The 26,195-nt window shown below is 32.7% G+C and overlaps 2 protein-coding genes across 2 annotated transcripts in view; one reads left to right on the top strand and one right to left on the bottom strand.

Moving 5' to 3' along the window:
- Positions 1-3,540: 3,540 nt before the first annotated feature.
- ND-B22 (NADH dehydrogenase (ubiquinone) B22 subunit) lies at positions 3,541-6,323 on the bottom strand. The gene is made up of 3 exons (XM_072541491.1): positions 6,132-6,323; positions 4,439-4,581; positions 3,541-3,800 (listed from the first exon to the last, which is right to left on the bottom strand). Exons 1-3 carry the CDS (start codon positions 6,227-6,229, stop codon positions 3,610-3,612), a joined length of 432 nt encoding a protein of 143 aa, XP_072397592.1. The 5' UTR covers positions 6,230-6,323; the 3' UTR covers positions 3,541-3,609.
- Positions 6,324-6,970: 647 nt separating this feature from the next.
- Positions 6,971-26,195, top strand: part of LOC140447542 (sorting nexin-2-like) — a 23,582-nt gene continuing 4,357 nt past the window's right edge. Inside the window, exons 1-8 of the mRNA XM_072540247.1 lie at positions 6,971-7,205; positions 7,262-7,384; positions 7,568-7,826; positions 9,707-9,865; positions 9,924-10,045; positions 18,158-18,364; positions 24,469-24,705; positions 24,760-24,912. Coding sequence (XP_072396348.1) covers positions 7,110-7,205; positions 7,262-7,384; positions 7,568-7,826; positions 9,707-9,865; positions 9,924-10,045; positions 18,158-18,364; positions 24,469-24,705; positions 24,760-24,912 — 1,356 coding nt within the window. The 5' untranslated portion in view covers positions 6,971-7,109. The remainder of the gene's footprint in view (positions 7,206-7,261; positions 7,385-7,567; positions 7,827-9,706; positions 9,866-9,923; positions 10,046-18,157; positions 18,365-24,468; positions 24,706-24,759; positions 24,913-26,195) is intronic.

Genomic DNA, 26,195 nt, shown 5'->3' with positions numbered 1-26,195 from the left:
CATTAGATAATTTACATTATCCCATCAAATTCCGCATTTTCTCTTCTAATTTCAAGACATAAGCAATAGCGCTCTTCGAATTTATGGAATGTATGTAAGCTGTACTTGTTTGTAATAGGCGCTGAATATCTCCAATTTTAAATGTTACATTCTCTCGGGCAACATATTCCTCCATTTGAGCCCAAATTAATTATATTAAATTCTACTCGTAAAGGTAAGGTGTAAGTCTCAAAATAGTAATACCATGAAGTCTAGCCATTGAAACAACAGCACATCGACGATATCTACCACGATGCTCCTTGATTATTGTCATTAGCTTTGCTTTGACCCTATCCTCTGTAAATCAGATAAATTTTTCTCGTAGCCAGCTCTGCATGACGGATTTTCTATCAGTCATCGTTGGAATGTGTTCAATAATGCGGCTCTGATAAGATGTATTATCCACTACTATTTACATTCTGGAAAATGTTCTCGAAGCATATGAAATTCATGTCGTCATGATAGCCCCCGGTCTTCGTAAGACCTTTGTACCAAACATTGTTTTTTTTTTCATTTAACTCCAGTAAGTCCTGTGCGGTCCCAATAGTTTTCTCATAGGTAGTTTACGGATCTCTTCTGTGGTAAACTTCAGTTGACCAGTGAATTCCTGTCTCATATCACCCAGCACATTACAATTGCGTAGTATGTGTATAGCAGTCTCCCCTTCCATTTCATATTTTCTGCACCATGGTTCATTCACTTTACCTATTTTGTATGTGTTTTCTTAAATGACAATGCCCAGTCATCCTTTTAATCACTCGTTAGTCATAATCAAGATATTCTCTTAGTACATTCTGAATCATACGTAGTGTAGGTACCTGGTTTTCCTTGTAGAAATTATACAAGTCTTTCGAATAGCACTCTTATCATCGTCCATTTTTCTGAATTTTTTATTCGTTCGTTTCCGTTTTAAACAGTAATTTATAAGGTTTCCTTCCCTTGCAATACGATAAATTGTAGATAGTAATAGTTTTGTAGGTTGCCTTATTCTATTTACAATAGTTCTGTCAGAGTTTTGTTCATTTTCTTTTTTTAAGCACTCATATATGTTCAAAACAATGCGTTTTAAATTCTACTTTCAACACAATTCGATTCTGGGTTAATATTTTCCTCATTTTCAAATTATCGCCAAAAGGTCATAATGACAGTATAATAATTTAAAATACTTATCACACGTCGTAAAATACTAAACAAACATTTAGCTGTACAGCACTGACATGAGTCAAGAGCGTTTCTTATCTGTAACCCTCACTGCCGGTAGAGAACGTCCAAGTAGCATGTAAAATATTGGTGATTTTAAATAACATCTCCTGCTTCCTCTTTATAAGCAATTCTGCTTATTAATTGGCGGATTAATGCTTCTGTGGAAAGCTGTCACTCCATCTTTTGCACGGTCGTTCAATACTTCTGCCGATCGGTGATTTATCTGTTGCTATTTTGACATGGGACTCTCACATTCCTCTTATGTGGTTATTCCATTATTTTTTTTTATTTGGTGTTCATTCGTTTATACACTGTACGTTACATTTTCTTCTAATGTCTTCACTTCTCTTTCGATCTATCAACGTATTTCCGTAATTCTTCTCAGTACTCTCCTCTGCCGCTTCCAGTAGCCTTTGTGTTGTGGCTGTGTCTTGTTTCTGAGGCATGTCATTATTGGTCTTACACTGGCTTTATAAATTCTTGACTTCATCTCAGTGTTAATGTGTCTACTTCGCCATACAGTGTTATTAAGGCATCCTGTCAGTCTATTTGCTTTTTGTACTTGATCTCTCACTTCTTTGTCCAGGTCTCCATAGCTGGACAATGTAATTCCAAGGTATTTTATTTCCATTACTTGTTCAATACTGATGCCATCAATTCCTATTTTACATCTGATTGTTTCTTTGCTGATTATTATTGTTTTAGTTTTCTGAGATGAGATTGTCATATTAAATTCTTTTGCTCTTATGTTAAATCTGTAGACCAGTCTTTGCAGACTATCTTCATCTTAGAATAGAATAGAAAAAAGCTTTATTCTCAGGATTCACAAGTTACACACAAATATAAATTGTCAATAGAGAGAATGGTGTCAATTACAATTTATAATGGTTGCTTTAACAACCTACACTTAACATAAAAGTAATATTAAAATATAAGGATAATAACAGTGACATTTAGATTCAGATAAGAGCCCTCAGTCTCCCTGCAGGTCAGCTTGAAGGTATTCTTATACTTTGTACGGTTCAAAGTGTATGAGCAACTGTTGAACAGACTTTCTATATTTATTTATGTCAGTTTCTATTTTGATGCTGTAAGGTAGTTTATTAAAGAATTTAATACAGGCATATTCTGTAAATAGAACCGAGAAACTGTGCTAAATATCTGGGCATACACCTTGATTCGGGTTTGAGATACACGAAACACCTTATAAATGTAGTTCAGAAGGCTGAACAGAGAATCGCTGCTATGACAAAGATCATGCCAAATATAGGTGGACCAAGTACCTATAAAAGAAAAATGTATCTCCAGGTAGTACAATCCACCCTCCTATATGGGGCACCTGTATGGCTTGACGTGTTGAATTTCAAAAAATATAAGGAATTATTAACAAGAGATCAAAAAAAACCCCTCTTGAAAGTAGTAAGTGCGTACCGGACTACATCAACGATAGCCATACAGGTGATTGCGGGTACGCCCCCCATCCACCTCCTAGCGAAGGAACGTAAGATCATTTACGACAGTGTAAACGGCCACCTAATAGGGGTCAAAGCCGAGGTAAGAAAACAAATGCTAAACGAATGGCAACAAGAATGGGAGACACAGACAGAAAAAGCACAGTGGATGAAGAAACTAATTCCAGATGTGAAACAGTGGTATCAATGTAGGTTTAAAAGAACAAATTACTTTTTTACTCAATTCCTGACCGGACACGGCTCTTTTAGGTCCTGCACATATCACATAAGGAAAACTGAAGATGACTTATGTATAGAATGCGGAGTGTGCGACGACGCAGAACATTGCGTATTCCATTGCAACGTTTTCCAAGATAAACAACAAGATATGAGAGCAAAACTAGGAGAGACAACACCAGAGACTATAATGAATATAGCCATGCAAAGCAAAGATAACTTCAACGTGATAGTAAAAGTTCTGATTGCTCTTTTTTGTAATATAAAAACCTGTTCAGCGTTCAGGCTGTATAGGCTATCAATATTGCGTCATCTGTGTAACAGAGTATTTTTACTTCTATCTACCAGTACTAAAACCCTGTTGTTTATCTGCTAAACTTATCCTCTTATTCGTTACATCCATTTCATATCAATGTCCAATATTTATTTGAGATGTATCTTCCATGCTCTGTTTCTTACATCTCTCTCCTATGAAGTATGCGGATTGTTCAAATACCGGTAAATGTGATATTGAACTGCCCTTATAAATCGCGTCAGAGTGAAATGTTTCAACTGACTTTATAAATAATATACAAAAAGTTTTTCTGGAAGATTTTTTACAAAGGAGGATTAAAAAACGTTTTTTGGTTCTAAAAAGAATTATATAACATCTATCAATCTACATAAATCATAAATAAATTTAATGTGGAGTAAAGGTTGAAGCTTTTCCGTATTTGTCTTCCCAAAGTTTTACATATTCCTTTTTCCTTTGTTCACGGCGAGCAAAATATTCTGGATATTGGGCTTTCTCAAGAGGATGCCAATAATCAGCTACCCAATCTGGAGGAGGGACCTCTCTGCCATAGGCAACACCACCTGGTGAGTCAGGGACTAAAAAACAGATAAAAATTTTATTTACACTAATTTAAGAATTCTTAAAAAAATATTTTCAAATATAACTATTAGATAGAAATAATATCAAAATAAAATTTCGATCCAATAGATTATGCTAGTCTGTCCGTCCATCAGTCTATCTATCCAGTCTTAGATTGAAAAAACTGTAATATAATGAGAAAAACTGACGATGGATTTTGATTATAAATCCAGTATAAGTTCTGAGTATGAATCATTCACTATGATAGATATACACTTATTTTGTGATTCGTGACCAGTGTGGAAAAATATGTTTAGTAAATGTGTCCTGTTTAACTTTTGATCAAAACTTTGAGGAAAATTTTGGTTCACTTCCGATCCATATTTGACTATTGATCCACAATTTTGTTTGCAAAATGGAAATTCACACAGAAAAATGGTTTTCGCCCCTTATTTTATCAGTAAGCCAGATACCACATCACCTCATTTGATGCATGGAATATGTAGTGGGATAATTTAGATTTAAGTGCTAGGTTTAAGTTACTAGATTTCCAAAAATTGCTTGTTAGTTGATATTATGATTGCTAAAACTGATGGATGAAAGTGATTTTTAAAACTTACACTGTTTTTAGATGTGGCAAGCTCTATATACTTACATTTTCTAGGATGCCAATGAGCATTTTCAAAGAGTTCCGTTTCTCCTTTTGAAATCAAATCTTTTGCTATTCTAATATCTCCAATATCTTTATTTTGATCAAATCTTTGCCTCATTAGCACTGCATGATACCTGTAGACTTCTCTAAAATGTATAAAATATTAGCCATAAGAGTATAAGACAAAAACAATATTTGTTTAGAATATGTAGTCTAGTTGGTTGGTGGGGTTTCTGTTATGACTAAAGACCATTAACTGACACTTTTTAACATTGAGTTTCATACCATTTATTTCACACCATCAAAGAACATGAAAGAGTATGAATGAACAAAACAGGAGACAATATCATTCACATGGATATTAAAGAGAAGGGGACCTAGGTGCGAACCTTGAGGTACACTAGATGGCACCTCTATCTCATTTGATTGGAAGCTTTGAATACACACTGTTTGGATTATTCCTGTAAGATAAGAAGATAACCACTTTAAAAGTTGCCCTGAATAACCAGACTACATAACTTATTAATTAAAACTTTATGGTTTACATGATCAGATGCCTTAGTGAAGTCTGTATACATATCATGAACTTTAGTACTTTTCTACAAAGATTCCAAAATAAAATCAGCGAAAGCCAATAGATTAATCTTAGTTGACTGGTGATGAATAAATCCAAATTGGTGGTCTGTAAAATAGCATTTTAAGCTAGCACCTAAATAGTCACAAAAAAGACTCTTGAATATTTTTGAGTGATATTCAATGAAGACATTGAAAGTGATAAGAAACTAGAGAAACGCAATGTAATAATATTAACGAAAACATCGAAAGTGATAAGAAACATGAGAAACGCCATGTAATCAATTGCATGAACAAATTGAACAAATCATTTACATAAAATCCTTTTTTCATAACTCCCTCAGTCTTTTCGCCAGCCAGAAATTTCTCTGATAACTGTACCTAATCAGACAAGTCAAACGTTTGGTTAGGTATACGCTGATCTAAACCAGATAAAAGGACTTGATTGGTTAAGTTCATCTCTAATATGGATAAAATTGTGAGTATGAAAAAGATCACTATTTGATAAGGAACCACAGGTGTAATATTTGACTTGTCTTTTTTATTCCAGCGGTAGATAATTTTTTTTAGGTGATTTTAATAAATACAAAACTTTTCTCAAAAATTGACTTGTCTGCTTATGTCCGCCAACCACACATATTAGACCTATATTAAAGTTTTAGAGTATACAGAGTGAATCTTATCCAAGAGATAGACAATACAGTTATAGAAAACTCCCTTATATTTTCAAAAAAATGTAGTGAAGTGCTTTTTTACATTCAATGTTTAGGTTATCTACAAATCTAGAACTTAGTCAAGAACTGAAAGCACCAATACTAGTGATATTTTACATGCAACTGATAGAAATTTGTATGGAAAATATTTAAGGACAGTTAGATCACAGACAATATATCAAAACATGTTACAATTAGAACTGCTCTCAGCAGATTCTATTCCTGGCACAATCTTCAACCCAAATCTGAGCTCTCTACTTAATTTTATCCAATCTGGAAATTTAAAATCGTAATACAATAATGGTATCTGTCATAAGATTGGTTAAGAAGTTTTCAGGCACAAACAAAAAGAGAAATGAATATAAAATATGTACCCATATTATATAACATAACCAATTCATATTGTTTACCTTCTATCATACCAATTTTCTAACATACGAAGTGATCTCTTATATAAACTCTGCACCTTTCTAGTGTGAGTTGTTAAGCCTGTAAGCGAACCAGACATTTTATTTTACTTTGAATATTTTTCTCCAGCAGCCCTTTAAACTTAAAATGAAAATTGAAACAAACGTCAAAGTTGTAAAGTTGACAATCAGAGCGTTCTTCTCACTTTTTATGGGTAGCCACAGTTTAAATCAGGCAGCCAGACGTCTATTTTGTATATATGTATAAGATTTATATAACATGGTGTAACTAATTTGAGATAAAAGGTAAATTCTTTTTATTAATTCCAATACATTCTTCATGTAAGTAATTTTAATTATACATATTGTATTGTAATAATAGTAGATATTTTTCAAATTCGTTCAAATAACAGTCACAGTCACTGTTGCCAATATTACAGAATAATACTTTTGGTTTTCATTCCTTTTTAATTTAAAATAAAACATTAATAATTTATTGGAATCGCTGATTGCTCTATTTACTTGTTATTTTCCTATCTAAACCTATTAATAATTATACTATTAAAATAAAAAATTTTTGCTTTCAATACTCTATGAATCAATCCATCCATCCAATGTATATAAGTGGAAGCAAAGTGTGTTAAAAAAATTATTAAAATAAATATTTAGTAGAATTAATTTTAAAATATAAATGAAAAATTGTGTTTGATTAATTTCCATGAAATTGGCTTCAAGACTTTTAAAATAAACATCTAATTCATGGAATAAAATTTGAAATATGACTTATTTGAAATGACGTTTTGGTTACATTTATATGATTCCTGTTCTGTTATCTGCCTGCTGTTATCAATGTCAAAAATAAAGTAGGTGTCAAAAGATAACTTGAATATTATTTTATCATTAAAAATAAATTAGTCTACAGTTGGATAAACAACTGCTGCCTTTGCGATAATAACTTAATTAATTGCTTTGAAAGAAATAATGGCGGAACCTGTAGAACCTCCCCCTTTATTCGAAAATATCGATATACTGGCACAAAGTAAAGACGACGACGATCTTTTTGTATCCGCTCATCAAGTAAGTTTTTTTGTTAATTTATATATCGAAAAAAAGATAAAACAGTTTTTTTCCAGGATTCCGTTCAAGATGAACTCGAGCCGACAGTTCCGCCCAGGTTAGCTGTTTCTGATCTTAAAGAAGAACTGGAAAATATTCCTATTAACAACCACTCTAGCTTGTCACCAAGTATGGAGCAGGTATATAATTGTATATTTTTATGTGATACTAAAATTATATGAGAGGTAGTAAAATTTGTTTTTCTTTATCTCTTGTGGTGACATGCCACATATCATGACTTGTGTGTTTTCCAACTGTGGAATTTGTCTCTTTCTTGTAAGGTGTGTATTATATTGTTAATATCCTTTCAAATTCATCTTTAGGTAAGCCCACAAGAAGAGATGGAAAAGGAAGATGAATTTTTGGACATTAGCATTACTGAACCTCAGAAAATAGGTGATGGTATGGGAGCTTATATGGCTTACAGAGTAACAACAAAAACAAATATGCCAATGTTTAAGAAAAAAGAATTTGCTGTCTCTAGGAGATTTAGTGATTTTCTTGGTCTTCATGATAAACTAACTGAGAAGTATTTGAAAGTTGGTAGGATTATTCCTCCTGCACCAGAAAAGAGTGTTATTGGTAAGTTAACTAGCCGAATTTCTTGATAATGTTAAAATAAAACAATTAAATTATGAACTAGTCACAGCAAACATTAGATATGCCTAATTAAAGCAGAAATTAAGTACAACAGGAAATGCATAATAAGTTATATTGTAAAGTAATGACACAATAAGAGAATGATATGGTAGTACCAGTAGCTAATAATTCATTTATGACCTTAAAAAAGTAAATTAATAGAAACAATTTTTAAAACATGTAAATTTTAAAAACCAAGAGCATGAGCTATGAAAGCCATTCAAATTAAGATTAGAAAACAATTGAATATTACAAGGTTAGATTATCATACTATTTTTATCACAGAAAGTGCATACAAAGTCATAAAAATAATATGTCACAAAATTAGTCATGGTGTATCTAGATCAAATAAAATAATTGATATAAATTAACTCAACTCCTTTAAAAGGAATTTCACACATTTTGAAGAACTAGAAGAGATTAAGTCTATTTTGTGTTGCTTTGCTCCATATATTATAATGTAACTAAGATGGCTGTGAATTAGGGAGACATAGATTTTTTCTCTATGGTATTTAGGTATTTTGCAGATTGCTCCAATATACTTGGTTCACAACAGATGGTTCTTGGTTCTCTATGTCATCTATCCATCTTTTATGGGGCCTTCCTCTTGTTCTGTTTCCTTGGGGCTTCCATCTCTGGACTACTTAGACCGGATCTCATACTAGTTAATAAACTTATTAGGCAAACAACACTTATTGATGTGGCAATACCTATCAGCAATAATTTGCATGTTAAATACAATGAAAAGATCGCCAAGTAAAGAGATCTAGAAATATAAATTAGGAGACAATGGAGAATGGAAAGTACCCAGACAGTACCTATTATTCTATTTACTACTGGTGTTATTCCCAAAAACCTCCTAGACAACATAAAACAACTGGGTCTAAATGAACATCTCTGGCGATGGCAATGTAGAAAGCTGTACTCATCGTGACATCCAGGTGTGTACGAAAATTTTTGGGAGATACTCCAGCATACAAAGTCACCTAGGGCTTGATAAAACGGAAAGAGTCCCTCAATTCTTTTGATACCATAGGTATCTGGGGAGTGAATTTTCCCCATAGAGAGAGTATGACTAAATCTGGATAATAATGTATTTTTGTGGGTTCTTTATAAAATAAAAACACTGAAATGTTAACATTTTACCATTTTAGATTAAATAATGGTATTAATCAAAATTAAGTGGCATTTAAATTTTTTTCTAGTACATACTTGTAATTCCCATAATTTCAGAATTCAAATTCAAAATTTTACCAGAAAAATCATTTTGACGAAAATTCAAAATATACCACTAAATTTAGTTTTTTATCCTCTTTCCAAAGGCAGAATCCATTTTAAAAAAATCTAATATACAGACTGTTGGTTTTGGGTTTTTTGAGTTAGTTTAGATCATAGCAATTAGTGTATGGTACACTAATTTCTGAGGCAACTACTGTAAATTGATAAATAAGTATTTATCAAACATTTATTAAATATGAATTGATGTGTAATACACATTTCTTGAAATACCTACTCATAGAAAAAAAATTTAATAAAAATAGTTTTCCTTAATAACTGTAGGTTGTATAATTGTTCTGAAGCTATTTTCTTGTAGTATTTTACTTTTGTAATTAATATATAATTGGAATTAACCACAATTGTTTTAACTGTAGTACTTTATTTGATATTTTTGCCATCAGTTCAGAAAGAATTTTCAAAATAGAAGTTTTAAATTGAAAATGACTTCCGACTTTGAACCTGAAACATCATTTTAATAAAATTTTCCTATTATGTTTTATATTTTTTCTACTTTTGTGATGTAAAAATTATTTTGTTTACTTAAGGTATGACCAAAATAAAGATGTCGAGTCAAGATGGTCCTACAACTAACGGGAACGACTTTGTCGAAAGAAGAAGGGCTTCTCTAGAACGATATCTTAAGAGAACCGCTCAGCATCCTGTCCTAGTTTTAGATCCAGATTTTCGAGATTTTCTTGAATCAGGTACAGTAATTTTTCAAATTGTTTGGATAAACTTACTATACCAGTGTGTCTGTTTTAGATATTGAGTTACCGAAAGCAACAAGTACATCTGCTCTGAGTAGTGCTGGTGTCATGAGGTTATTTAATAAAGTAGGAGAAACAGTTAACAAAATAACATATAAAATGGATGAAACTGATCCTGTAAGTAAACCTTTTATACACCTAGTTTTTAATATTGTGTACTAGTAGCAGTGGCAAAATGTATGTCAAGTGAGTTTTTAAAAGAAAATGCAAAATTTTTATCATTTTTAGAAACTTTTTTCTTATTTTTTGTTTTATTTTTATTGAAGACTTTTTGGAGGTAACCATAATAATCTTAACAATCTTATATAGATGTAAAAATATTATCAATAACCAATGTTCGGAATTTGCAATGTGAATAGGTTTAGTGATTTTGCCCAAATCCAACCAATTGCCCTCTACAGTCACTCCACTCAATTTTTCTGAGATCCTCTTATTTTAAGGGTAGGACGACAACAAAATGATATTTTAGTCTGTTGTACAACTTCTTTCTTCTTACAACAGTCTTATTACTACAATTTTATATGAATGAAGCGAAGCCACTTCTAACATACAGAAATGTTAATTTGGAAATCGGACTAGATACCATTCAATGTTATATATTTTTAATATTATTAAATGGAGCTGAGACTTGGACATTAGAAAAATGCAATTTAAAACGAATCAAGATTTTCAAACTCTGGTTATATCGGAGAGTATTAAAAATATCATGGACTGATAGAATTACAAATAAAGAAGTACTGAAGAGGGTTGGTAAAGAAACAGAACTAATCACCACTATACAAACCAGAAAACTGGAATACCTAGGACATGTGATGAGGGGACCAAAATATAATACAGGGAAAGATTCAAGAAAGAAGATCTGTTGAATGAAGGCAGAATTCTTTGTTGAAGAATCTATGTGATTGATATCACTGCATATCGGTTAATTTGTTCAGAGCAGCAAGTTCAAAAATAAAAATAGCCATTATGATTGCCAACCTCCATAGGGAGGCGGCACTCTAGGAAGAAGACAACTTTCATACAAATAATAACAAGAACAATTAAACAAATAAGTTTCGAGAACAAAATATGATTGACTGGGTAGGTTGAAATGGCAGTTAGTAGTTCATATTTATTTCCTAGGTAACACTAGGGGTTTAAATCTAAACTAACAAAAAACTTTAAATTAATTTGCTTATTAACTTATCTATCTATTACTTATCTTATCTTAAAATTACAGCAAGCAATATTTTTGTCCATTTTGCAAAAAAGTTAATTGTATTAATAAATATATTAATATGTAATTAATATTATTAGTATTATTAATTAAACAGACTCAGTATGTTGAAATGTCAGTTGGTAGTTCAGATTTCTTTCCTAGGTTAGGTCCTTCCTAGGCGCTAGGTATCGTACCGGACAAACTGCGTTTCCCCATGCTTAGATTCAGAATCAGATGAGGTATTGTTTGATAAATCTTCTTCCAAATAGTTTAATTTTGTTCCTGAGGTACTCGGACTAGCAAAAGCTTCGTCTTCTTCGTCCACACGGTCAAAATTGCTCAATTAACTTCCAATACTCCCCTCCTAACATTCACTGTTAACCAGAATTTCGTACACTTCTTTGTCCGTTGAAATTTTTTTTTAAAACGTGCCATTTTAAATTAAAGATTCCTTACGAACTAGAATTCTGAACAAAATGTATACAGGGATGAGTGCCTTAAGAACCGGCAAAATAACGCAAAAGATAGAAAACATAATACGTTGTGAAATAAAAAGAGATGCAAGTAGTAGAGGTGAGAAATTATCGATATAAACCTATAATTTACTTTACATTACATTAGATCTATCGAAAGTTTCCCACCTTTAGACGTTAGCTTATGAGCTGGTTGACTTTAGTCATAGTAATACGTATCACGTAATGTAAGTAAAAACAGTTCAAGTACGAGTATGTTTTTATCCAAAATAAAGTATTGATCAATAATAAACTGTGATTTGAGACGTCGCATACACTCTTCTCAATACAGAATTATCATAGCTTATTATTCTGTATTTATCAAATTACTACTAATTAAACTGTTTACTTACATTTACTTTATTGCCTTCAATCAGTCTTTACTTTATGCGAAATTTAAAAAATGTTAATGTTCGACGTCATACTTGTAATATTATGACTGAAGTCAACTAGCTCATAAGCTAACGTCTAAAGGTGGGAAACTATCAATAGTCCTAATGTAATGTAATGTAAATTAGAGGTTTCTATCGATAACTTCCCACCTCTACTACTTTCATCTCTTTTTATTTCACAACGTATTATGTTTTCTATCTTTTGCGTTATTTTGCCGGTTCTTAAGGCACTCATCACTGTATATACGTCCAGAGCAGTTTTATGTATACCATAGATATACGTCCGAAGCAGAAGGAGACGGCACTTAAAGAAGAAGTTCCATTTTATAACGATAAAAACAAGAAGAAATTGTGTGTGTTATTGTCTTTAGATGACAGACTTTTCAACTGACCTGATTATATTGGAACTGATGGACGGGGCGCTTCGAGAGTATCAAATTCTCCATTGCATTGAACTGTCTATTTGATAAATTGAGAACTGATGTTGTTCTTTCATTTCTTTTTAGAGTCTCTAATATAATTTTGCTATTTACAAAAAATATTGTACTTATTCAACAAATTTGTTGATATTGTTTAAAAATTGTTTATTGTAGATTAGTTGTAATGTTTTATGGGAGTATTATCTCTCTGTTTACTGTTATCATAGTAACTGGAAGAACAAACAATTATATTTACAAAGTAATGTATGAAAGCGAAACATTTTATCTAGATGAAAGTTATACACCAATAAAAATATTAAAATAAATGAACATGAGTCATACAATAAATAAAATAGAATTTGATAGATTTCAAAGTGTTAACATTCGTGGAATCGCAAACATAAAATATATGGAAAAAAATTCATTAACGATAATTGCTTTCTAAAAATTAATGTGTTTTGTTATCTCTATTAAAAAAGTTATTAATATCAAAATAAGAACTTGAGTGGTTACAAAAAGTTGCTGCAAATGTAACATGACATGTATATAACATATAGTAACATTAATTTATATTAAACAGCATTGCTAAAGATTTACATAGGATCTTTATTCGCCCTGTTAAGGATTAGTGGCGGTGCGTGGTAAGTTGTCTATGAACTACATTAAAGCTAAAAGAACGCAACATCTGTATAATGTCAAATATCGTATCTCATCGTTTTTATTCATTTTATGATAACTTATCTCATACTAAGTAAATGAATTTTTTCGCACGTCGGAAAATTTGAATACTCTTGCGTTCTTTTAGCTTTAATCTAGTTCGTAAACAACTCACCACGCACCGCCACTCATCGTTAACAGGGCGAATACTGTTCAAACACCTACTCAAAATTGTCATATCTGTAATGTAGCCACATGAAATTTAGCCATCCATTCAATTTCACTAAATGACATGGGTAGTGAATCATGAGCAAGAGCCACATGCGTGGTGAGACGAATCGACGAATCTTAATAACTTGTGGTCAAGCCTCGTTCGTGAAGAGAGTTTACACGGCAAATATTTGCATCAGTAGCGAATGTGCAGACCTTGGTAACAGAAGCTTGTCAAGTTATGTGTGGAGCATCGGTATAATATACTAAGGGATGGGACTTGCGTCCCATGAATGAACTTGCGTCGGATGAATAAAACTTGCGTCCAAAGTATCTAGTAACAATACTCTTATTTCCGGAATGTCAGTGGTGTACGGCTTATATTTGTAGGTAAAATAATTATTTATTTTCTTTCTACTAGCCATCAATGATATTTGCTCTCATATAAAATCTCCGGTTAAATTGGCTCTATACGTAGACGACCTACTAAAGATGGTTCTGCTGAAGATGGGGAAGGAATGCGAAGTCATAAAAACCATACAAACGAAAAAACTGAAATATCTGGGACACATAATGAGAGGAGAAAAGTACTCTCTGCTTAGACTCATAATCCAAGGAAAAATCTCGGGAAAGAGAAATGTGGGACGTAGGAGAATTTCCTGGTTGCGAAATTTAAGGGAGTGGTATGGGTGCAGTTCAATACAGTTGTTCAGAGCTGCAGCCAACAAAGTAAAGATTGCTGTGATGGTAACCAACCTCCGATAGGAGACGGTACTGCAAGAAGAAGTAGACTTCGTCCCTCTGTAAATTTAATAAACAACAAACCAATAATATCATTTTTCATAATTCGAAATAAAAAAAAATATTTATTTTCGTTGTTATTTACATTTGAATAAAAGATATAATGACGTGTCACATTGTAAAATTAAAAAATTGCAAAGAACCTTCGATATTTAGTAATGGAGACTCCAAAAGTTAGGAATATTTGTTTAGATTCCTCATGTCATACATCCAAGTATGTATTTTTATCTATATCAGCCACTGCATTGGTTTTAGAAGCATGGTCTTCACTCTTGTTCGTATTCTCGCTGTCTTTTTTTGTTTACTTCATCAATATCTACACAATGTGTTTGTTTTAAGTGGGCGTACAAATTGGAGGTAATTTTTAAAACTTTGGAGCAAAAATTGCAGCAAGATTGCTCTTTATTTTCTTTCTTTCTTTTGGGTGGTGCCCTTTTTCTTTTTAGTTTCATTAATTACAAAACAATAATCAAACTGTGCCCAAATACCTAATAATAAACGAAATAAAGATAGGAAAGGAAACTCGATACTTATTATAAATACACACCATACGACATAATTTGAAGTGGAGATTTTACCTCGACCTTGCACTGTTCACGACTGACTATACCATCCAAAAACCAAACAAGTTTCATTTTCTCACGATCCCGCTGTTACTCTCTTGCCAAATATAGCATGTGACTTTCTTTGTTTTTAAGTTATACATAGTATAATTGTGAACCTTCAATTTTGTTGTGATAACAAAACAGCTTGAACGTCTATTGTAAAGACTAAGGTGGTATCATCAGATTAGTTTATCATCATCTTTCTGTGTTCGGGCTCTGTCTTTTTTATTAGTATGAATATTGAACTGTTTTTATAAATTTAATTTATTGACTTTATTTATTATAAAATGTTCTACACTTTACGAGTTTATTTACATACATTTTTTTATTTAATCTACATAGAAACACTTAAATATTAATTTATTTACACTTATATATAATTTATTTAAAACATTCACACCGGTTACAATAAAAATAGCCGCGCGAACAATTTATTAATGGACACTTGTTTTTGACTCCCCTTTTAAATCTCAAATCGTCCGTTTTATACCTGATTTGTTTATCTAGAAATTTCTGCTTGCTTCTTTAACCTTCGGTCGGGACGCCAACGATTTTATTCGATCCTTATCTGGAAAGTTCCAATGGCAAGTATAAGCAGGGACCCGTGTTTACCGCTTAGGGTATGACTCACAATTATCGTAACAATATCATAAGCTGTCTGTGGAATGTTGCCATGTTTAAATGCAGTGCAATGGTCACGCTGATCTTTTCGTGGAGAAAATATTGTCACATTTGATTTATGGCAAATTTTCATAAAAAATCGACGAGAGCAGGGTATTGTGTTACTTTGACTCAAATATTCGTTAAATAGATGAATTTGACGTTCCCACACTGGTTCCAAATATAGGTTTTGTAACGAAACACTGCAGTAATATGATTCAACTTTTGTCAACCTATTGAGTAATGCTGTTACACATTTTTCTTTTTCTTCATTAGTTCTACTTACTTCTTTGCTGATATGGCTGACTATCGTATTTTTCAGAACCCAGTCTCTCAATTGCCACTGTCCATTAACTAATGTAGACATAAACATTTGTTTACAAATATGCAATCTTGGTGTACTTTCCTTCATAGATAAGAAATATTTAAATGAAATGTTTTTTCTGCATTCAGCATCTTTCGAATATCTCGAGTATCGTGGCGATCTTATTAATACAAGACTGCGTTCGTAAATTTTTCTAGAATCTTAAGATTTAATCTTCCAAAAATGTTTAAATATTGAATTTCGCTGTTCCTCTGTAATTTTGGACCACTGGAATTTTTGCCGAGGACCAAATAAATACGTTGTCACATAGAACATATTGCAGTCATGGACTTATAACGTTTTGCAATAGTTTTAAAACTTAGTTTGTAATAGGATATTTACATGGGACGTATTGCAGGTGCATAGTCAAGGTCACAATAATATTGTTGGTTAGATAATCTAAATAACCGAAATTTTTGACATAAGACGTATTTCCGTATCACCGACGATATCACAAAAAATTTTATTAATAAAAAATTATTAAAATTTTTATTATTAAAGAATCCTTTATAAAAGGTATATTTATTTAAAAGAACCCTTTCGGGCTAAATCACAGAACGTTTTCGTTATAAATATTCCATCTTTAGTGCTGCTACTAGGTATCTTCTTCTCTAAGTGCCGTCTCCCGATCGGAGGTTGGATATCATCACTATCTTTACTCTATCTACTGCTGCCCTGAAGAGTTTTATAGAACTGTATTTAAACCAGTCCCTTAAATTCTTCAACCATGACACTCTCCTTCTTCCTATACTCCTTCCTCCTCTTATCTTTCCCTGTATTATCAGCCTTAGCAGTTCATATCGCTGTCCCCTCATTACGTGTCCCAGATATTGTAACTTTCGTATTTTTATTGTGTTTATTATTTCGCATTCTTTGCCCATTTCTCGCAATACTTCCGTGTTAGTTTTCTTATGTGTCCATGCTATTCTAAGCATCCTCCTGTAAAACCACATTTCAAAGGACTGTAACTTATTTACGTGTTCTTGCTTTAATGTCCAGCTTTCAAGTCCATATTGCAGTATCGAAAACACGTAGCATCTCAGTGCTCTTACTCTCAGTTCTAATCTAAGGTCTTTGTTGCAGAGAATTGTTTTCATTTTTACAAACGCATTTCTTGCTATTTCTATCCTTGCTCTTATTTCGGTTGTTTGATCATTATTGTCTGAAATCCAGGTTCCTAGGTATTTGTATTTATCAACCCTTTCTATCGGTACATTTCCCAAATGTATGTTTGTTGGTATATTTGTTTTCTTTGTTATTATCATGTATTTGGTCTTTTTTATATTCATTTTTAGTCCATATTTTTCACAGAAACTGTTTGTTTTGTTTAGCAGTAATTGGAGTTGTTCAGCAGAGCTTGCCGTAATCACGGTGTTATCTGCATATCTTATGTTGTTAATAGATCTTCCGTTAATTATTATTCCTTCACTTTGAGATAGTAATGCTTCTTCAAAAATGGCTTCACTATATACATTAAATAGTAATGGGGACATAATACATCCTTGCCTAACTCTACTGCTACTAGGTATACATACGTGTTTAAAACCACTAAATACATGGGTGAAAACCCTTTACATGTTATTTAATTAGTATTGGATTACATGGTTGCTAAAAATTTTATGGGATGTTAAAATTCTAAGTATATGTATTCACATAAGATGCAATGCCTAACGTTCAGGGGACACTGATTTTAAATAGCTACGATTGAGTTTTTAAACACGTGCATAATAAAGTCTCGATAGGCGCGAGGCTCTATCGTATTTACACACATAGACACGCGTGTGTGGATGCATAAGCACAGGAAAGCTCGTCCACACTGGTCGATTTTATCAATCAACGATTTGTCATAATTTGGTTGTAGCAATAATTATGAATATCATGTTTTTCAGTTAAATAAAAATTAATTATTAAAATTAAAAACCTAATTTTCGGTCCCCAAAAATTACGGGCCCTAAGTTGTCTAGGCTTTATTCCGCCTCTGCTTCTACATCAACTGCATTAATTACACTATTAACTTGCTAGTTTTGTTCTAAATTTGATCATAAACTCTTTTACATAAACTTTACAATTTCCATATTGGATCTAAGATTTGATTAGCATTTATTTGCATAATTTAATTTTCAGAAGTAGTCACTATTTCACCTTACACCAAAGGCGTCACTGGAATTTTTAATTTTAAGTATTTGAAAATATTCTAAAGAATATATATTCTTAATTTTTAGAACTTTTGAAAAACACTTAAAATTAAAATGAAGTCAACTAAATGAATTTTTATAGCATAGCCTATTCTAATTATAATATTTTTTCAATGGCTATACAATATGTTCATTTCATTGATTTCCAATTATATCTAAGTATGGAAATTAGTTGGAATATTTTCAACACTAACAAATTCTTTTCTATCGTTCTAGTGGTTCGAAGAGAAGTTAAATCATGTAGAAGCACTCGAAATGCAGCTGAGAAAACTTCATGCTAGCGTCGAAGCAATGGTGTCTTACAGAAAAGAGCTAGCCAATCTAACTAATGGTGTCTCCAGATCTGCTGCTATGTTGAGTGCTTGTGAAGATCATAATTCTCTTTCTAGAGCTCTGTCTCAGCTGGCTGATACAGAAGAGAAGGTAAGTTATTTTTTTTATTTAACCCTCTATTGCCCGACTTTTTTGTTAACTTAAGAAAAAATGTTTTAATTTGTATATGCTCAAATATGCATTAACAACAACTACTAATTTTTTTAGATTTTTTAAATTTGGTTTGGGGAGAGTTTTGGAAGTGTTTCCCCCAGGCAGCTGTGGGCAGCAAAAACTAACGAATTAAGTTATATACTTATTTATTATGCCAATCAAAAAAACAATTATTTGTAGTTGTAAAACAAAGCAACTTCACATTTATCGCACATTACTTTAGGAGTATTACAGCATGCTGGTTTTTTGCATCTTCCCTTTTTTTCAGAAAATACTGGCCAGTAGGAGGTTTGGTCAAGCCTAACTTCCTTTGGTGGTACAATAGCAGTAGGTCCTCTCTTCTGTTTTTTTTACAATTTCGTTCTCAATTTTACTGAGCCTGGGACGTCCTTTGTTTTTGATCTGGTCAGTTCTAAAAGTACGCTACATAAGTGAGACTTAAACTGTAACAAAGGCAACTGATTTTTCTTTTCAATTTCAAAGTAATCGCAATCACGACGATACAACAACCAGCTGTTAACAACAGCTAAATCCAGAAGGTGAAAAAATATTTTTAGATACCACTTTTTAGATCTTATGTCTGTTCAGTAAAGAGCAATTAGTGAATCCATAAGATCGACACCTCCCATAAATTGATTATAAAATTGCACTGCATTTGGACAGCATATATCAATTCTTAATTTTTGTTTCTTATCCCACCTCTTGACTAACGAAGTAGGCTCAGAACAAACAAATGTACTAAGCAATTGAACCGGTTTATTATCGTATCACTTTAACGTTGTTAGTCTTATTTCATCTACTGTAGCGTGCTTTTCTTCTACAGTACCTCTGCCCTGTTTCTTCATATTCTTGTCATCAGAAAAATGGCAATTAGGCAATCTCTGTTTGGACGAACAGTTCCCAAACATTGCAGTCCACGTTTTTCCATTTCAATCTGCAACTGTATGCTATTGAGCCAGTTGTCAATATATACTTTATAGTATTGGTTCGACTATCCCACACAATCTTATTACTACATTACCGCTGGTGCCTACATTAGGTAAATGAAGAGGATGTTCAACAGTTCCTGTATATAATTCCCAGTTATAAACAATACCATTGCTATCACACAAAAAAATAGCTTGTATGCCCATTTTTGGGGTTTGTTCTTCATATTGTTTTAAAGAATGTGCCCCTTTGAATGGTATCATTTTTTCAGCAATACACAATTTTTCACTCATTGGAATAATCTGAAAATTTTGAACTAGACCGTTGATGAATGGTCTAATTTTGTATAACTTATCATTATTGTTGACCATATTTTCATATTTTCGTTATTATTGAAATGAATTTTAGTTTTTATTTCTTCCCAGCGATTCCTAGATATGGTGTCAACTATTTGAGCAACACGTGTTTCCTTCTGCTAAAATGATCTTGTCCCTGGCAAGCCATATATTGACATCAGTAGAACAGATCCAATAAATTGGTTTAATTCTGCTAGTGTCATATTCAATGCTTTATTTATTTCCATTCTGGAATTGGAAATACTGTTCGGGGACCACTCTTTCACTGAATGTTTTTTTCGATCATTTTTGATCTTTTGAACACATTTTGTTCAGTGTGTTTTTCTGTTTTATCGGTATCATCCTCATCTTCATCTTAGTCTAAATCTAAATTGGTATCCTGGTCTAAATTTGCTTCGTACAAATCGTCTTCATTTTTCATTTCATTTGATCCTGGATCGATTGATATCTGAGTACCTATGGAAAATTTATTATCACTCTCTTCAAAGTAAGAGTCTTTGAATTCCTCGGATTTGTTGGGAACTTGTACAAAAAATAACGGATATTTACTGCTTTTCCCGTAGAACGTTTTTGTATTCATCCTAAAAAAATTTAAAATGATATGGTCCAGTGTGGATTCAAAGTAACATACCCGTTTTTTATCACAGTACTGAAACAACACAATAAAATAAACAAATTTCAACGGCTATCAATATCTAAATGCTGATATAATGCCTCTATATATTTTTATATAAATTGTACACAATGTATAACAATAAATCACGATCGAAAATACAAACTAATAAGACAGCCATGTGCATTTGACATACTGTTAAAAATTTCCATATAGGTTTCGTCATAGGTGCATAGATGGCACTAAGTGTATTAAAATGTATAACCAAATGTTGCCTGAAATCAACTGAGGGCATCTTAGAGTCGCAAATTGTTTTAAAAAAGTTTTCTGCATTAAAAACACCCTTGTTGCCTTGAGTACACACGGGGCTATAGAGGGTTAATGATAGTGCTATGGTATTAAAATAATTTACTATGGATGTTGTTGAAAATCGTTGTGTTCAGTTTTAGTTTTGTTGGATCTTTTATAATATACATTTAAAGTGTTACAACAATTATTTAGTATAATTTGTATACACCTAATTTTAAAATCTTCGTATTTTCAAGACTTATCGCTCAATGTATACAAGGATTGATTCCTATGGTCCACCGCTGACTTAAAAATAATATTCACAAAAAAATGTTTACACCTTTATTTTTTCACATAATCTCCCGTCAGTTTTTCACACGTTTCACTTCAGCGCTCCAATATTTTGATAGCGCCCTAGAATAAATTTGCTTCGACTGTTTCGAAATTTGTTTCTTCATAACAAAAACATTAGATGAAATATTTTGAACTGCATGAAATCAAAAGTTTTCTTGTGACGCAAAAAGAGGGTAGATACTTCTCTGCGATCCCAGCAGGTGATAGATCTACTTCAGGAATAGCACACCTGCAAAAAAACTCGCCAACACGCACTAGCCAAGCATGGCGTTTTAATGACTTAAAACCCCAAAAGTTATTTTCCATGAAAGACGAAACTACTGAACGGCCCTCAGTCTACAGCGGCTACAACACCCCCACCCAAGGTAGCGGTTGGATCAGGTTTCGAGCAGAGGGTGCTAAGAATCTCCGGAAAAAATCAAGCTACTACAAAGAGTGACAAATGCATATTACTTCATACAATATTAGAACTCTTATATCAAACCAGAAGATGATGGAACTGAAGGAAAAGCGGAAAAGAATAAAGTGGGGCATCATCGGCCTCAGCGAAGTAAGACGAAGAGGAGAAGCCCAAATTACTCTTAAATCGGGACACGTATTTCATTTTAGAGGAGAAGAAGACACTTCAAATGGTGGAGTAAGATTCATTATACATAGAAAGTACACACAAAATATAGTTAAAATTATCAGCATAAGCCCGAGGATCAAACTAAATGCAAGATATAACCTTAAGGTAATCCAGACATATGCTCCAACGAATACCCACTAGGATGAAGAAATTGAAGAATTTCATGAGAACCTAGAAACAGCGTTACATGCCATACCAGCATATTACACAACAAAATAGCTTCAGAACAATATTAAGAAAACAAAAGTTTTAAAAGTTTTGAGGCGCAACATAGGCAACAAAAATAATTACAAAATAAAAAACAAAAATGAAAACATTACTACGGATAGAACCAAAATCCGAGGTTGTCGAATCCTTTTATCGCGAAATGTATGAGAGCACTGACGAAAGGCAAGATCAGCCACTGCCCAAAATTACAAACCAGGGATCAGAATTAATGTCAGAAATTACTCCATACGAAATCAAAACGGCACTTTTAGAAATGAAAAATAACAAATCTGGCGATGACGGAGTAGTAATCGAAGCGACTAAACTAGGTGGAAATAAAATTATCCAGGCTTTAACCAAGCTTTTCACCGAATGCATCCACCAAGGAAAAACTCCTTCTCAATGGAACAGTGCAGTCATTATTTTATTAACAGACATAACATATCTAAAAAACTACCGTCCTATCAGTTTGCTTTCATACATATATAAAATTTTCACAAAAATTATCAAAAAAACTGGACGTTAAGTTAGACTTCTATCAGCCTAGACAACAAGCTGGATTTAGATCTGGATACAGCACTAACGATCACTTACTAGTGATAAAGAACCTGATAGAGAAGTCTGCAGAATACAACAAACCATTGGCACTGATATTTGAGGACTACGAGAAAGCATTCGATACCATAAGCCATCAGAAAATGTTAAAAGTATTGACATAATGCCGAATAGACCATCGCTACACTAACATAATCAAATATATCTACCAAAATGTCACAGCTAGCTTAAGACTATCTGAACAAGAAACAAATAAATTCTGTATACAACGAGAAGTACGGCAAGGAGATACCGTCTCTCCAAAGCTATTCACGACGCTTTTAGAACATACTTGTGAGAAGGCACATCTGAACGAGCATGGTATCAACATAAATGGAGAGAAGCTCAGTCATTTGAGATTTGCAGATGACATCGTCCGTATAGCCGATCGTATGGATGATGCAATAATAATGTTTGAAAAATTATATAACGCTTCCTTGTAGGTCGGACTAAATATTAATATGAACAAGACGCAAATAATGACTAAACTCGTGCTGAATTCGAAATATTGCTGTTGATTGAATGGATATTGTGCAGACTGCATCGTATAAGTACTTAGAATATGCAATTCGGTTGGGCAGAGATAATGTGAGCTCCCACGTCGTATAGCATTAGTCTGGCAGCGTTTGGTAAATGAAACGATGTATTTAAATCGGACCTACCCGTATGCCTCAAAGGATAATCTTTGACTAATGTGTGTTGCCTGTACTCACTTATGGAGCGGAAACAGTAACACTCACAAAAAAGATAGTGAATAAGATTCACGTGACTCGAGGGCTATGGATCGTCAGATGTTGGGTGTCTCTCTGAGGGACCGAATCCCAAACGAAGAAATACGTCGTAGAACAAAAACAACAGACGCCATAAAAAATATCGCGTCGCTGAAATGTTATTGGGCAGAACACGTCGCCAGACTATCAGACAACCAATGGACAAAACGTATTGTCGAGTGAAGACGCACAAGACAGGGACAGATGGAACGAGCTGAGGGAGACCCATTTCCAGCAGTGGACGCATACAGGTTGATGATGATGATGAAAAATAAGAAAGAAAGTGACGCAAAGAGACCTTTAGATCTTGTAGAATAATATCGTGGACGTATCTGACATTTTCTGCGGTTGTGATCTTTTGTTTCTTCTTCTGTCAGTAGATCCCCGTTCTCGTTCTTTATCGACGTTAGTTCTTTGTTTTTACTACTGCTTAGACCTTTTAATCTTTATAGAATAATTTTTAGTTGCTTCTGCTGCCTTCTTCTAGTTTATCCAAAATTTTTCCTAGTTTTTCTTCGAATATTACATTTTTCACTGTTTTTGTTTGCTATTTATATTTTTTATAGTTTTCATCTGATCTATTACTTAAATCTTTTCTCCATCTACCCTTTTTTTAATTGTATTTGACTCCCTAATTTCTTCCGTCCTCCTTACAGTCATTTTGTTTTACCGTTATTTTTATTTACAACAAATTTTTCCTCTGGATTCAGTATTGTACCTTTCAGTGTTTGTCATACATTCTACACATTTTGTTTGTCCCAGTTTCCTATTTCTATTTCTTCATTAATGACTTTAGCATTTAGCTAAACCCGCTCAAAAAAATTAGGTTAGATAGTTTAGACTAAGGATTATCAAAAACTTGTATTGTAACCAGACAGCTCACATAAAAGTCGGAAATATGACAACATCGAATATTCAAATTCTCAATAGTCATTTCAAAGTAAAACAGTCGAAAATTTTTATCGGCCCCGGGACCATGAAATTGCAATTTTATTTTGCAAATAAAATCACGTGTACTTTCTCACTTGTGCCCTATTTATAAAACGTTACGAAGGTATAATATTGTAAGGTTAAAAGCATTACATGATACTGTAAAAAATGTAAATTATCGGTGATTTTGTCAGTACTGCCAATCGATTGTTATAACAAACTGTCAGAATATTGGGATTTAATTTAATGATCGGAACATTTTAACCATTGTATTTTTACAATTCAATAGCTATGTAGAAAAAAAGTGATAATATCTTTCAAGCTAGCTATGAAATGATTTTCTATATTATGCTTAATTAATTTTTTTTCCTTAGGTTGAAGCCCTTCACATAGAACAAGCCAATACGGATTTCTTTATATTTTGCGAATTGCTCAAAGATTATTTGGGTTTATTGGGTGCAGTGAGGGATGCTTTCCACGAGAGAACCAAGTTGTTCCAACATTGGCAGCACGCTCAGCAAATGTTGGCCAAAAAGAGAGAAAACAAAGCAAAGGTGAAAATTGCAGGCGGAAATGATAAAGCGGAGCAAACTAATTCAGAACTTGTCGAGGTATGTTAGTTTATGTTATTTGGTTAATATTTGTATTAATTCGTTGCTTTTTAGTGGGAGTCCAAAGTCGAAAGAGGACAGGAGAACTTCGATCGAATATCTCAAATGATAAAAAAAGAAATGGAAAGGTTCGAGAAGTGCAGAGTCCAAGAATTTAAAACTATGTTTATTAAGTATTTAGAGAACCATATGGAACACCAAGCACAGGTATGTGCAAACGTGATATGTGGTATTTGTACCACATATCACGTACCAATTTTTTGATAAAAAAGCTTAATATTGTTCTGAAGCTATTTTCTTGTGGCATTTTAAATTAATTACTATTTAAATGGGAATAAGCCACAATTAAAGGTTAAAATACGTTTATTGACGTTTCAATTTCCACTTCGGAAATCGTTCTCAAAATACAAACATAACTAATGTTTGTATTTTGAGAACGATAAAAAACCTTGTGCTTTTGTAATAAAATCATGAGATTAATGTGTTTTAATCAGTTTGCATAAAAAAGTGGCGAATTTTAGCTTTATCTATGTTTTTTTTTCTTTTTTACTTTTGTGGATTTTTGGGGTTTTTGAAATATACACATTTTTCAAGGATGTAAAATAAGAAAAACATGTTTTATATAAACATTTATTCAAAAATATGGGCATACAGAATAATATATCAGTAGTAATCACTCATCTGGTTGTATTATTTCATTTGAATCTCCCTCGCATGTTGGCAAATTAAAAATTTCTCCGTAAAAGTCCTTGACTTCTTCATTATCTGGTAGATACTTTTCCAGTTTTCTCAAGTCTTGCATCTTCTTGATATTAATAGGAATATGTCCTTCGGTGTATGCTTTTCTTGTAGGGAAACTAATAACATCCTTGTTGCTATTTCGTAGCCGAAAAGAATGATCTATCAAGCCATCTATGTACTCTTTTTTAATAACAATTCCATCGTGATCACTCGAATGAATAAAGTGTCGAAAGTTAAGGTAAAAGCAATTTTTTGATTTCTTGGAATATTTCTGCCCAAAAATTCATTGGAGAGCATCGTCTTTTTAAAATACGTTGGCCACCATCCTTTAAAGTTCAATATGTTATCAGAATTCGGCAAAACTACAGTAAATCGGTTTAAACTCTTGTTAGATGTTATGATAAACTCTACATACTCTTTTAACGTGTAAATCCTGTGATTTTTTAATTTTCCTTTTAAGAACGGCGACGGTAGAAATGAAGTCCACGTGTGGGATACTATTGTTTAATCTTTTTGAATCTATTGGTTGAAACTAAAAAAAGTCTAACTATTGTATGGTTCTTGTTCTGGGCGGCACATGCATCAGAAAAGAAGTGAAAATGGTTAATATTTTTAAATTCTGGATTGTTGTCAAGAAAATATAATAAAAATGTTACAAATTTATTAGGCCCTTTAGTTCCTGTTCCCTCATGATGCACATAGAATGTTACCTTATCATCTTTCAGATTATGAATACATAAAACATTAAC

The sequence above is a fragment of the Diabrotica undecimpunctata genome, chromosome 8 (assembly GCF_040954645.1).
Source record: "Diabrotica undecimpunctata isolate CICGRU chromosome 8, icDiaUnde3, whole genome shotgun sequence".
Classification (NCBI taxonomy): domain Eukaryota; kingdom Metazoa; phylum Arthropoda; class Insecta; order Coleoptera; family Chrysomelidae; genus Diabrotica; species Diabrotica undecimpunctata.
This window is presented reverse-complemented; position numbering and strand designations above follow the sequence as displayed.

Bases quoted from the DNA above. Each gene is read 5' to 3' on its own strand.
- ND-B22 (XM_072541491.1), bottom strand. From the start codon at position 6,229: ATGTCTGGTTCGCTTACAGGCTTAACAACTCACACTAGAAAGGTGCAG. The intron at 4,582-6,131 runs GTAAACAATATG...TATACATTTTAG, and splicing joins GAAAATTGGTATGATAGAAG to AGAAGTCTACAGGTATCATG. The intron at 3,801-4,438 runs GTAAGTATATAG...TCTGTTTTTTAG, and splicing joins TCATTGGCATCCTAGAAAAT to TCCCTGACTCACCAGGTGGT.